Source organism: Fusarium flagelliforme, assembly GCF_020744385.1.
Source record: "Fusarium flagelliforme strain FIESC 12 MPI-CAGE-AA-0113 chromosome Unknown B0J16scaffold_2, whole genome shotgun sequence".
NCBI lineage: Eukaryota > Fungi > Ascomycota > Sordariomycetes > Hypocreales > Nectriaceae > Fusarium > Fusarium flagelliforme.
Window position 1 is genome coordinate 4,219,062 of NW_025763504.1, and position 12,700 is coordinate 4,231,761.

A 12,700-nucleotide genomic window follows, 5' to 3' on the forward strand; every position below is an offset into this window, starting at 1 on the left:
CATTCGATTTTATCCGTGCATTGCCGCAACACCACTTAGACTGTCAACGATCCACGCATGCATACTGACTAGGTACACAGAGGCAACCTACATACAGTACATTAGCCAGCAAAGTTTGATGAATCGACAAGAGATTTGTCAAGCTTTCTAGAATCCTTCTATGGCAGACACGTTCATAAGAAGCATCACAGACACCTTCTCTCCTTGGATTTTGTTCGACACGGTAATGACAATGTTGCAACTGATAGTTCGGATTGGAAGCAAAGATCACATATACAGAAATATATCGACAACTAATTACCTTCCTCAGTACACCACCTCGCTGCACGTACACGTGGGTGGGGGTTCTGTTACATCAGAACCGGATTACAACCTCAGCAACGCACGATCACGACTTGACTCATTTTAACCAGTTGCGCCGCATTGGACGACAGACGAAGAGAAACCACTCTGCTGTATTTATGGAGGAAAATGAACATGCAGCCACCATCAATCCACTGCCATGAGGTCGGAGGACCCGAAGACTGAACCAACTAGCGGCAGTGTTTTCATTAAAGGTAATACATAAGATTGGTTGGTTGGTTGAACGACATTTACTCATTGGGATTTTTCTAATCTTTACTGTACTCTTAATTCAAGCCGAGACTCCAGATTCCGAGGACGCTTGCTGTCATACAGAACAGTCTCGACACGCTGGTCCAGACATTGAACGACCCTGAATGACGATCGGTTCCGCTCCGCAATCAGCGGGTCTCTTTATGCGCTTGAATTGAGGGGACTGACGGGGACTTTCTGCTAGACTAGTTAGTACCCATAATGACGTCGAGACTGGGGTCAACAACGCTTTCTTGAACGGCTTCGACATGGACGTTCCGAAGGGAAGACGCAGATGTAACACTTGTGAGAACGTTGCACAGTTTACTGCAAGATTAGTTGTCAGCCAGTCTATCACACCAATACAATAAAGCCTCTTCGTTTTCTTCGCGAAGCTTGGAACATCTGAAGAAAGGTGCCTGTCAGGCTGGATTTGGATATGATTTTCCCCCACATGACACACTCTGCGACATCACAATCGTCTGGGGAAAGACTTTTCTCGCTTCTTCCCGTCGTACGATGACAAGCTGAGGACTGATACTGTGCTGGACTGTACTGTACTGTACACTTCCATGTGTTCAGACGGGTCAGGCCTGCATGCAATTGGCGTTTGATCACCAGGCCCAATTGCTGAACATGGATACGCCCCAGATTGGTTTTTTTCTTTTTTTTACTGTATGTACCGCCTTGCCACAAGCCTCGAATCAGAGTCCCCGGTATCGCGGGCTTCGGCATCACCATCGACTATCATGTCAGATGGCCAGTAAAAAAGGCTGATATAAAAGAAAGAGAGGAAAAGAAGTGGGAGACACACAGCTCGTCTGTGCCTCGCCCTCAGACAAACTAGTCATGGTAGCATTAGCTTATCATGGCTTTTTTCGGAATTCCCAAGTCCTCTGGGGGGCCCAGACAGTCAGTCCCTGGGCCTGGTAGGACAAATAGAGATGTCGAATTGGCTCATTATGGCCCCGGGACCCATCACACCACCCACCAAAGAGTAAACGGCGTCGACCGACAATCGGTTTCCGACCGGCTCTTAGACAACTGCCCGGTGTCTCTCCGTCGTCAGTTGTCTTTATAACCGAATTGGGTCGCCACTCATCAAATCCTGCCCTGCTTTGTCTTGGATTTTCAACTAACAACCTTCAATTTATACCTCTTCACCTGCTCATGAACTTGCTATTGAGGCTCCAACCTCATCAACATTCATACAGCCGACATAAGTATAATATCGTCAACGCAACATAACACGAACCCAACAAGTGGATCACCACTCCCCTCTCAACTCACCGCGTTCTCAAATCACATTACATCACATCACATCACATCGCAGCAGCTGTGAATACCTTCACACACGTCAATCAAAATATCTACATACACACATTGAACCAAACAAGACAAGCAATCATGGTTCAAGTATTGGCTGATCCCACATTCTCTCCCGCCGGGACACCAACTCACGAGGCCACTGATGGCCCTCTCATGATGCGTCCTGGCTTTGGCAGGACCGACTCGTCAACATCAATGACCCGAGAGGAACACGCGAGGCGTATGCAGGAACTTAACAAGAAGAGAGGTCTGATGAGGGCACCCCGACGAGGCTGGTCAATGACCGACTATCAAGGCGACCATGTTGCTGCATCGCACTCTGGTGCAGCTCACGTCAACCGACAAGCGCCGATTCCTGAGAATGACTCGCCTTCTCCAACCGAGCGTCAAGAGCCTGTGATGCCCGAGGCTCCAGCTGAGGACAAAACAACTCAGCTTCCTCGCCGACCCAAGCTGCCCCCTCCCCGCCGTTCATACTCGGTTATGGACTATGAGCCTATCCCACAAACTCAACCCCAGCCCCCCAAGGACCACACCTTGCTTGATCTTCCTTCTGAGCTTCATTACACTATTTTCGACCACCTCGACCCCATCGACAGCGTTTGCTTTGGCCTTACCAACTCCAACTTTTACGAAATTCACCGAAGATTGCACGGTACAGTGCCCCTTTCCAGCCGTTACTCAGGGCCAAACGACATGGAGTGGGCTTGGCGAGGAGCCGGCCCTCTTGTTCACCGACAAGAGCGAGCACATGAGAGGGAGGGCCCCATGGACCAGATGCGCGTCAAGGGACAGGTTTACTGTAGGAAGTGTGGAATCTCTCGGTGCGAGCTGCACCGTCACCTCAAGGATTGGATGCCCGAGGGCTACGAGTACTGCTCTATCAAGGAGGTATTCGGCAAACCCGCCGGAGAGGACGCAAAGCCATACTGCTACATGAAATCACCTAAGAACCCACACAGATGCGGGCGCCACGGAGGAAAGCAAGGCACATCTCATCAAACATCCTAGACAAATATAAACTAAGACGGCAGCGACAAGCGCAACGATAGAACGAAACGAACCCAGAAAGGGTATGACGACATGAAAGCAAAGAAGTCGGTCAGACAACCGACATTTATTGAGTTATTATTTTTGTACGGTTTTATGGTTTTATATAAAGACTTTTCCGTTGTTAGCCTGTATAAGCAATTCATTTCTATTTCTTCAAGACGAGGGCTTGTAATGAGATATGTTCATTGTGAGAAGCACATAGTATCTAGATCAAAAAAGTATTGTAAGTTGAACCTGTTCGTGTTATAACATGACGCCTTTGGAACATCCTCTGGAGCCATAAATAGGTTTATCGTTGCCTAAAGGCGCGGCAAAGGCGATGCTTCTAAATAGGATACCGTACTCGAATTGGTTCATGATGGAAAACAATAGAGCTAGCTCTATGATGCAATTCCGGCCATGGAGATGGATCGACAAACATGGGTCAAATTCCACACGCGCTAAGAAACAGAATAGGTAGACGTCATAACTCTTATCAGGACGGCATCGTCATTGAAATATCAAAGCTTATCAGAAGTTCCCGATACTGTCTAGACGCTAATGGTGGAATTGATTTCGCGAACCATCTGTGATATTTCTTACGATCCCAAGTTACATGTAGTCAATATCCGAGGTCCCTCGTGTCGAATAGGAAAACCAACCATAATATTGACAGATCTTATGCAGAACTAATCATAGAAACACTCATCAGTCAGGTGCAGTCACATAACGAACAGATTCTTATCTAGACTTTCTGTTGCGCCTGTAATCCTTCATATAAAAGTCTACCCATGCTGTTGTGTATAACGCGCATAAACTCATAGACCACCCGCCCGATTCTATGTCTAACCGTAGAAAAAGAGTGGTACTGCTCTCCGATCCGCTCTACTCTAACTAACAGATCATGCAAATGTGCGCCGAAATAAAGCCTAGCCAAAGAAGAGAAGAAAATGCTCATCTGTAATCCCACGATGTGTCCCTTTAACATGGTGAAGATTACCCAAATCCTTAAACGCCTTTCCCAATGAGGAAATAACGACAAACACCACTCATAACCATATTTTGCCCTGTTCGGTAATGACAAGAAATAAAAATGAAAAACACACGCCGCGGTGCCATGGTGTTTTACCTAGGATCCTTCCAATTCGGTGTGCAGTCTCCCTTGGCATCGATCCAATCATTAATGCCTTGAACAAACCAGCCGCTTGTCCATTTCTCCTCTGGCTTTTGTTCCTTGCGAGGCTTTCCTCTCTTGAAGCTTTTAGCAACACAGCAAACGTTGTTGTGGTAGCGCCACTGGAAACAACGACGACTAGCATTCCAGTTTTTGTCGCCCCTCTTCTGGTTATAACGCCTCTTTATCATCTCGTTCCGCTGGTTGTCATCCTTGAGGCCGTAATAATCATTTTCCGAGATGTTGAGACCTTCGCTCTCGCAAACTTTAGCACAATGCTCCTTGGAACGGTGCGCATGTTGCTCTACAGCATTCTTCTCATTCTCTTTCCTCTGACGACTCTTTTGGTGGTCGGAGGCCTTGGCTTGGGCTTCAGGGCCAAACCCGATATAACACACGTCGTCAGATAGGTTATCCCATTCGTCGTGCTGGGACTCCAGCTTAGGAGCCCAGAACTCATGGTACATCTCCCTAATCTGAACAGGTCCCTATTGCTTGCGTCAATTGCCGATCTCCTTATCACAAATGTTCATAAGACATACCTTTTTCCCTCGGGTCTGCTCAAAGTGCCAAGCATCACTGACCTCCTCGGGGTTCATGTGGTGCATAGTCAAGAGGGGTTCGCACCAGTGGTTGTTGCCGAAAGGCAACGTAACAGGCTTCTCGCCGTTGAACATTGGGTGCGCCTGCTTAACCTTCTTGCCTGTCTCCATAACGGCCAGGGACATGAGGTAATCACCACAGCACTCATGAGTTGCCATCATATCATACTTGTGCGCCAAGTCCGGGATGGCGACCATCTTCTTCATGGTATCACCATGAATAACATAGCCACTACCACCATGGGCAAAAGGCTTGCCCTTGAGCATTGCAACACTCCCGACATAAGGAGTCTCTGTCCCATTGACCCTGTTGCGAAGGTACCATACCAAGTTCGACCAGAAAACATAAGTATCGGCCTCGGCAAACACATACCACTCCTTGTCGGGGCGCATTTCCCAAGCCTTCTCTACCATGTGGAGGAATTTGTACTTATCAAGGTTCCAGCCATCCTTGCCGTTCATATCGGCGGTACAATACTGCTGGGGGATTGGACAATCATTCTGCGCTTTGTATAGATCAAACTCTTTCCGGCCTTTTCTGACGTCCTCCTTGACGTCTTTGAGGACATCGTATATTTGGTACTTGTCAATTTGCTGGTCCTATCCGGCTTGGTTAGCTGCATCACTCCTGGAATTGTGGCTTGATATGGAGTTCCGTAAGTGGCGCAAAGGGTCCCCCCCTGCGTCCTTACCCCTTAAACCAAAAGGTTGTTTACTTACCAAGTCGGAAAATAGGAGATAGTCATCCAGACACTGTAGACTTGTCAAGAGATGGGCCGGGAGTTTGGTGAAGGCTTCAGTGGCACCAGTCTTCATGACAAGCATGATACCATCTGTGTTGGGAAACCCGTCGCAGACACCCGTCCAATTCGATAGAGGCCCTGAGGGAACATCGAGTTCTGCCGTCTGTGATGGAGTAAATACGCCTGCGATGCTGGTCGTCGTGCTCACTTCAGGAGTTTTAGTTTCGGTTCCACCAATGCCATTTTCGTCTTTTTGGCCGTTTTGATTCTGCGACAGGTCTGGAATCTTGATTCCATCGGGTCGATTATCATTGCCATTAGGAGATATGTTCTCGACTTGTGGTTTATCCTCTTGGCTTTGGGGCTTTTGCGGATCGCCATGGGACTGAGGTTGGCCTGCGCCTTGTTGCGACTTGTTCTCGCCGACTTGGTCGCCCTGAGGTTTGATGTCGATACCCTCGGGCTTGCTGGCTTCCGTGGGTGCCTCGCTGTGAATTTTCTCGTTATGGGCAACTTCGTTCTCGATACTATGATCGACTTCAAGGACTATTCGATCGTCCTGGACACTCGGCTTCTGTTCGCCTTCCGGCTGCTGGGCTCCCTCTGGCATCTCGGGGTTTTTGGGAGCTTCATTCTCCTCCTCGCCAGTGTATTGGGGTGTATCCGTATCATAAGAGATCCTCTCGACGGTTGTCTGGCGGTCCGACTCCTCATCTTTTAATATTTGCTCGTTGGTGGTTTCGTTGAGGTTGGCGATAAAGCCTTCTTCGACATCGTAGGCGGCGCCCTCATGACTTAGATATTTTGTCAGATGACCGTAAACGCCCGGGGAATCGTCGCTGAGTCGATGGAGGGGTATAACAAGCAGCAAGGTCAGCGCGATGAGTGTGACAGTGATCAACCTCCAGCCCCTAGGAGTGCTCCAGGCGGAGCTTAAGTGAAGACCCATTGCCAAAAGCTGATGGATGATGCGAACAAGACTGAACCTAACGAATTACATGTAGGTAAAAAAGGATGGAGTGTAGAGGAGAAACAGAAATGAGAGTGGTGCTGAGAGAGGCTGGCTATAAGCTGCAGGCAGGCTGTAAGAAAGAATGAAGAGCGGGACGGGGGACAGGGAACAAGATAAAGTGACGACAGCCTACAAAACTGGAATCACGTTTTGTGCAGCTCCTGTAGTTATCCGTTCGTGGAAGGGACGGGAGGGGAGACGTGTCGATAGATACTGTAGAGTACAGTACTATCGTCTCCACATCAGCTTATTCAGACCTTGGCTTTTGGTCTCGTATCTCTGTTTGTCTGCCCTGCCTGACCTGCGAACTTCAACAAGTCACTTCATTGAGCGAAGCAAAACCAAACTCCAGTTGAACCAGGGCTCTCCCTAGTCTCTGATCGCTAGTCAGGCCCAGGCTTGACGCGGCGTCCCGCAAGCTGCTCACCCTACCACGATTCTGATAGGACAATCATCCACATGCGATTCAGGGGTGTCCACTGCCACCCGCAGCCACCGTGACAGGTCTTAGCCGCCTTGGAATGGTATTTTATTTGGCGAGGGATGTTCTTCATACGAGACCAAACCAAACGCCCGTAAGTTCATAGAGTTTGACTTTGATGTAATGCCGCAATCCATGATCCATTCCTAGAACGTTGTATCTGGAACGCAATCTGCAACGTACTGGCTTGCTGTCCAAACTCTGCTTCCAGCGAGCGATCAGATGTGCAATTTTCGCAGATTGCTCATGGCGCTGGGCGTCACCCCAATACCAATAGTCGAATATGTGGCTGGAAATCACAGTTTCCGAGTATCCCGAAACGAACATTTCAACGTCGGCCCCTTTTTGACAGAAGAATGCTTCGGTGGATATACTATTGAATGGCTTTCAAAAAAGAAAGCAGGAGATGAAAAATTGAACCCTGGATTCAACCCAGCATCGATAGTTCCTCCTAAGATTGTTTCGTTTGTCACTAATATCCGTCAATAGCGTCAGGTAGTGCTTCTCTAGGTGAGCTTTAGAACACGCCAGGCACGCCAAACCATGCCGAAGTGGGGTTCTTTTCCTATTTTGCCTTTACAGCTTTTGACGGTTTCCAGCAAAAGGCCATATAATTTTCCTGCCCCTGAGGCTTGCAGCGTGCCTGGACCGGCGCAAGTCGAGCTGAAAACCGCAATGCTGGACTAGTTCGAGGAGCCGCTGAAGGGACGTGAGGGCTGGTCGTAATCATTATCAAACTTCCCTTGTCACCATCCCTTGCGCCAAGATAGCGATGTGCGCCATAGTTTTCCTGATGGAGTACTGCGCAGCGAACCCACGTTTCAGAACCATCTGAAACTCAAATCTGAATCCGTCGCAGACTCCCGACTCCGTCCGCGCACGAATAACGGTTTCCATTGTTGTAGAAGAAACGCGGGCACACTGTCTGTCATCCATGATCTAGAGCTTTCTGTGTAATGATATTGTGCTTAAAAATACACGCTATGCAATCCGATCGACTTGCCGAGATCGCCCTAGTTGTAGTGGAATTTTGAGATGTAATAATCATTCCTTGTTTATCGATTTCATGTCAGAGCTGGTCAGGGTACAGCGCGCCGATTCCTGATCACATCCAACGTGTCGTGTATATGACTTGATCCTAAGATTGTGAGATCAGTATCGAAAGATAATCATCAACTGTGATGTAGTTATCCTTCTGCCGATAACCTGTCCTTGTTTCACGTGCACCAAGGTGCGATATGGTTGGAGACTCTGTGCAGGCCAAGGCCACACATGATTGGAGGCGGAAGCGGATGTTTGATGCAAGACGCTCAGCGGGATCGAGGTCTCACAGAATGGGATCATCTGCATAAGATCGCGCTGCAAACATGACGGCTGAGGTTTTTCCTTGTGCCGTTAAGGGAGCCCGCATGGTGAGTTTGCGTACGCAATGATGAAGTTGTACAGAGTTTCAGATATTGATTGAGTCGTGCAGTGGAGTCGAAACTGTTTCGGCCTTTCTGATGATGTTTTCTCTTGAGCATATACCTTGGTAGGTACTGCCTAAGGTATGCGCTTTCCATAGGTCAGTACCTGGGCTACCTGGGTTGGTAGGTTGCACTTGCCAGTTCTTGCCTACAGTACTGCCAAGTAAGGTAGGTAGGTACCTTAGTACCTACCTCGGTATAGGACAGGCAGGTGTCTGATTGATAAGATGATAAGCAACTGCCACCTGAGGAAGAACCTGAAGGGTCTCGATCTCGATCCACCAGAGTTGCAAGAGCAGTAAAGATCAACCATTGGGGAAACGCGCCAAAGGTCTAATCGCACGTGCATAACAAACAGCACGTTAGGAACGAGAGGCAGGTACAAGCCATTAAGGTAGGGTGTGTCACTTCGCAAGTCACCAATGGATGGGTCTTCATCTTGTTCCTTGAGTTTATCTTCTCCTTTGACGTCGTCCAGCATTAGGGTTCATCAATATTTTCCGTCAAAAGACATATCCAGTTGTACCAGGTTCTCAGACATTACTGTGCCTATGATTCGGCGGATTCGGCTCGATTTGCGCGACTTGGATCGAGGCATCATATCTCAAACGTGCGGTGCGTACCGGGGCCAAGCAATTGCGGTAAACGGCTTTACTCAGCACGGCATTTAATCGTACCGCTTGCGCCATTCCTTCCAAAGTGGTTCCGAACCGAGCGCTGGTTCGTCGATTGCTTTTCTTCATGGAATCATAGACTTTTTTGTTTACTACCTTGACAGGGTCTTGAGACCCCGCCCCGCTGAAGAACGATCCGAACAAAGACAGTCTGGATCGAGAAGCTAAACGTTGGCATTTCAATTTTGTGCCCTGATTGGACCCTTCTTTCAAACCCGTCTGCGCGAATCTATGATGCGGGATTCGTCAACGAGCACCGGTTTTTCCAAACATCTCGAGATGGCATTACCCGTTTTCCTGCTTCTTGTTCATACTTGTACTCGATCTGAAGTCTATAAAGAAACCACGATAGTAATAGCTCGGCCTTCCGGATAGAGCCGGACTCCTATCGCATCCACTCATCTTGGAGACTATGTCTAGATCGGGGCTGCTAAAGGTTCTCGCAATCGAAACCACATCCAATTGGACAAGGACAGGCTCCCATCCTCCCCGGATCTCGCTTTCATAAACGTAAGCTATCCATGACTCTGGCCAGGGATCGAGCAATTCCTTAAAAAAACGCAGTCTGCCGTCTTGATTCTTTTCAAAGGCCACATCTTCTCCTGTTTCTTGTCTTGCCTTGTCTCATCTAGGCTGTGAGCCTCGCTACTAGATAGTGCTCCACCAGGCCGTTTTGTGATCTTGGGTCAATATCAGATTTTGGACCCGAACCACTCCCCTTGAAGATAAGGGTTTTGTGGGCTTCCGATTCGCAACAAACACTTTGAAGCAACTACGCAATCATATCATATAGACACATACAGTCAACTACATTCAGTCGGTACTACGAAAAGACAGTCTATTCACTACACATTCGCTTTCAGGATTTGTATGCGAGCGGTCAACTCAGTCTCCAGGTCCCAGCAAGATGACAAACCTATCACAGCCTGCCCATGGGCCAGTTCAGACAAGCGCAGTTGTGGTGCTCGGAGCTTCTTCTTGTCCTGCCATGCCTCCTCCCTCTCCTCCCACACCCTCCTCGTCGCCTCCGGGGGATGCTTTCTGTGAACCCATTGACCCGTTGACTTTGGACCGAGAGCTTCGAGGGGAGTCGCAGGCAAAGGATCAACGTCTTCGAGATGGGATTCATGTGCTCAACACAGAAGCAATAGCTCTAAGAAATCTTTCGCGTCTCTATGAAACAGATGCTGTGGCCCGTGATGGCTTCAACCAGACGGTGCAAGCTATAATACGACAGCAGTCGACAAACGGAAAACTTGTTGTCATTGGCGTGGGAAAATCTGGACACATTGGGCAGAAACTCGTGGCTACATTCAAGAGCCTTGCTATTCATGCCGTCTTTCTTCATCCTACAGAAGCCTTGCATGGTGATCTAGGCATCGTTGGGTCTAACGACACCCTCATGTTCATCACATATTCGGGCAAGACACAGGAACTACTTCTCATGCTGCCTCATCTTGATGAGTCTCTCCCAACTATACTTCTTACATCACACACATCGCCTGGTACCTGCGAGTTTATCAAGCACCGACCTAATACCATTCTACTTCCTGCTCCGATCCCAGAGCCTGAGAAGACATCGTTTGGTGTTTCTGCCCCCACTACATCAACAACGGTTGCACTGGCCATCGGCGATGCAATTGCAATTACGGCTGCCAAAGAAATCAACGCAAGCATTGCATCTGTTTTTGCAAAAAATCACCCGGGCGGTGCTATCGGTGCTGCAGCTCGACAACCCCGAACTATCAAGGATATAGCCATCAGCTGGTACGATATTCCAGCAGAAGAGACAGCAGAAACCATTTTAGGGTTTGACCTGCTTCGTGCAGGTCTGGACTCGACGACAGGCTGGGTTAGAGTGCAAGACCAAATTGCGTCTCCCAGCACGATACGTGGGATTGGCAGACATGAGTTGAACAAAGGTTTAGAAGAAATTCCAGGCTCTCTGATATCCAGAAGCACTATGATTTCGCTCTCTTCGGACACTACGATTCATCAAGCGCAGGATATCTTGAACAATATGCAGTTGTCGCCGGACGACGAAGATTTAAGATGCGGGCGGGAGGCTGTTGTGGCTGTACTGGAAAAGGGGGACCTAGTAGGCGTTCTGGAAGTCGGCAACATTCTGGATTTCAGAACTGAGGGGCCTATATCGAGGTAATGATACAGGCTCTTTACTCAGAAGATCGGGCGAGGCGTCCGTCTGGCAGGACGGGTATTTATGTTTTACGATAGCGTTGACGATTATGGCTGGGATTCACCACGGATGCTCTTGGGCACAGGCACCCGACAGGTTTTGGCGTTTCATAGACAGGCGCATATCTATTAGAAAGGCAGAGAACACATTGTGTACAATTTTATCGACAAGATTCTGGAAACTGATACTTACAGTATGTTTGGGACGCGTTCGACAATTTGGTCTCATCGTATCATTTGAGCCGGTGTCACTCTTTACATGATCCATCAAAAGCAATCATTCAACCGCTGTGGCTTCTCAACTTTCACATTCGCAATGAATGGAATCTCACAATCAGGTTCCAATTGAGACTACAATCTCATTTGAATTACCTACATGCCTTTACAAATGTGCATCTACCTGTCTTTGACAGTACAAAAGTCAGTTCGTAAATCAAACGGGCTACCCTATAGACCCGGCCTTATCGGTCTTTGCTCCAACAAGTATCGAGTATGGGAAGCCTGACACCATTTATGGACCTTTCCACGTGCTTTATAGATGAGCCGAGATTTCTGTAAGCCAGCGGCGTAGTGCAGAGGTTCATTTGGTACTATCAATGTTGTGAGCATCCTTTTTCCAGTGATATCATCAGAAATTTTGGTCTGTTGTACTAGAGTTGATGAAATTACGAGAGGAATCAACTGAATGGTGAGTGGAAATGGATGAGATCTTCAAAATATAGGGCGTGCTATACAGGGTGTGTATTGACATTGCCTCCGTGGCATCGTCCTGCAGCCTATCCATCCTCTTTTTTGACGAGTAGAAGAGTTCCGTCGAAGCTCGTGATAGAATCTTGACTGTAGGTATGGGGAGCTAGACAGTCTACCTTTACACGACGTATTAGTGCAATACTTTCTGTTAGCTGGGCCCATGTTTGTGTTGTCGCCTAGTCTGACCAGAGTCCCCAAACCATACTCATCAAGAGGATAAAGGAGTACACCCTCTTTCAGTCATATCGACTTACCAAAAGACATTCTTACGACAGAACCACATGTCTCCCATTAATAAGACATAGGCCCTAACCTTGGGTCTCTACTAGATCCACATGCCCTCTTATATCGGTGACAGACCCATTTCGCTGTCAAGTTGGCCGATGGATGAGAAGCTTGTTGAGTAGGCAGCCCTACCCCGTGGGTGAGATTATGAGATTCTCATTCGGACCATTTCGGTACTGTAATGTTGTGGTCACTCGACATGTTTCCTTTTATGGGAGACAGACCCGGACTTGAAGCACGCACATATGCAATACCACGTCGCATAGTGTGAGCCCTTGAGGATGTTGTACCTATTCTGACACATGTAATAAATTTTAGGCTCGAGTCAGAGACTGGGCTGGTGATGAAAAGGCCGAGTCAGA

General features: G+C 48.2%; 3 protein-coding genes across 3 annotated transcripts; 2 read left to right on the top strand and 1 right to left on the bottom strand.

Annotated features, from left to right (window-relative positions):
* Positions 1 to 2,001: 2,001 nt before the first annotated feature.
* B0J16DRAFT_381003 (uncharacterized protein) lies at positions 2,002 to 2,934 on the top strand (the record flags this gene model as incomplete). The annotated part of the gene is made up of 1 exon (XM_046131123.1): positions 2,002 to 2,934. The coding sequence occupies one exon, from the start codon at positions 2,002 to 2,004 to the stop codon at positions 2,932 to 2,934; it is 933 nt and encodes a 310-aa protein (XP_045987022.1).
* Positions 2,935 to 3,648: 714 nt separating this feature from the next.
* On the bottom strand, positions 3,649 to 6,882 carry B0J16DRAFT_71010 (uncharacterized protein). Its single transcript, XM_046134352.1, has 3 exons — positions 5,452 to 6,882; positions 4,672 to 5,331; positions 3,649 to 4,617 (listed from the first exon to the last, which is right to left on the bottom strand). The coding sequence occupies exons 1-3, from the start codon at positions 6,421 to 6,423 to the stop codon at positions 4,081 to 4,083; spliced, it is 2,169 nt and encodes a 722-aa protein (XP_045987023.1). The 5' UTR covers positions 6,424 to 6,882; the 3' UTR covers positions 3,649 to 4,080.
* Positions 6,883 to 10,014: 3,132 nt separating this feature from the next.
* On the top strand, positions 10,015 to 11,268 carry B0J16DRAFT_381005 (uncharacterized protein; the record flags this gene model as incomplete). Its single annotated transcript, XM_046131124.1, has 1 exon — positions 10,015 to 11,268. One exon carries the CDS (start codon positions 10,015 to 10,017, stop codon positions 11,266 to 11,268), a length of 1,254 nt encoding a protein of 417 aa, XP_045987024.1.
* Positions 11,269 to 12,700: the final 1,432 nt, after the last annotated feature.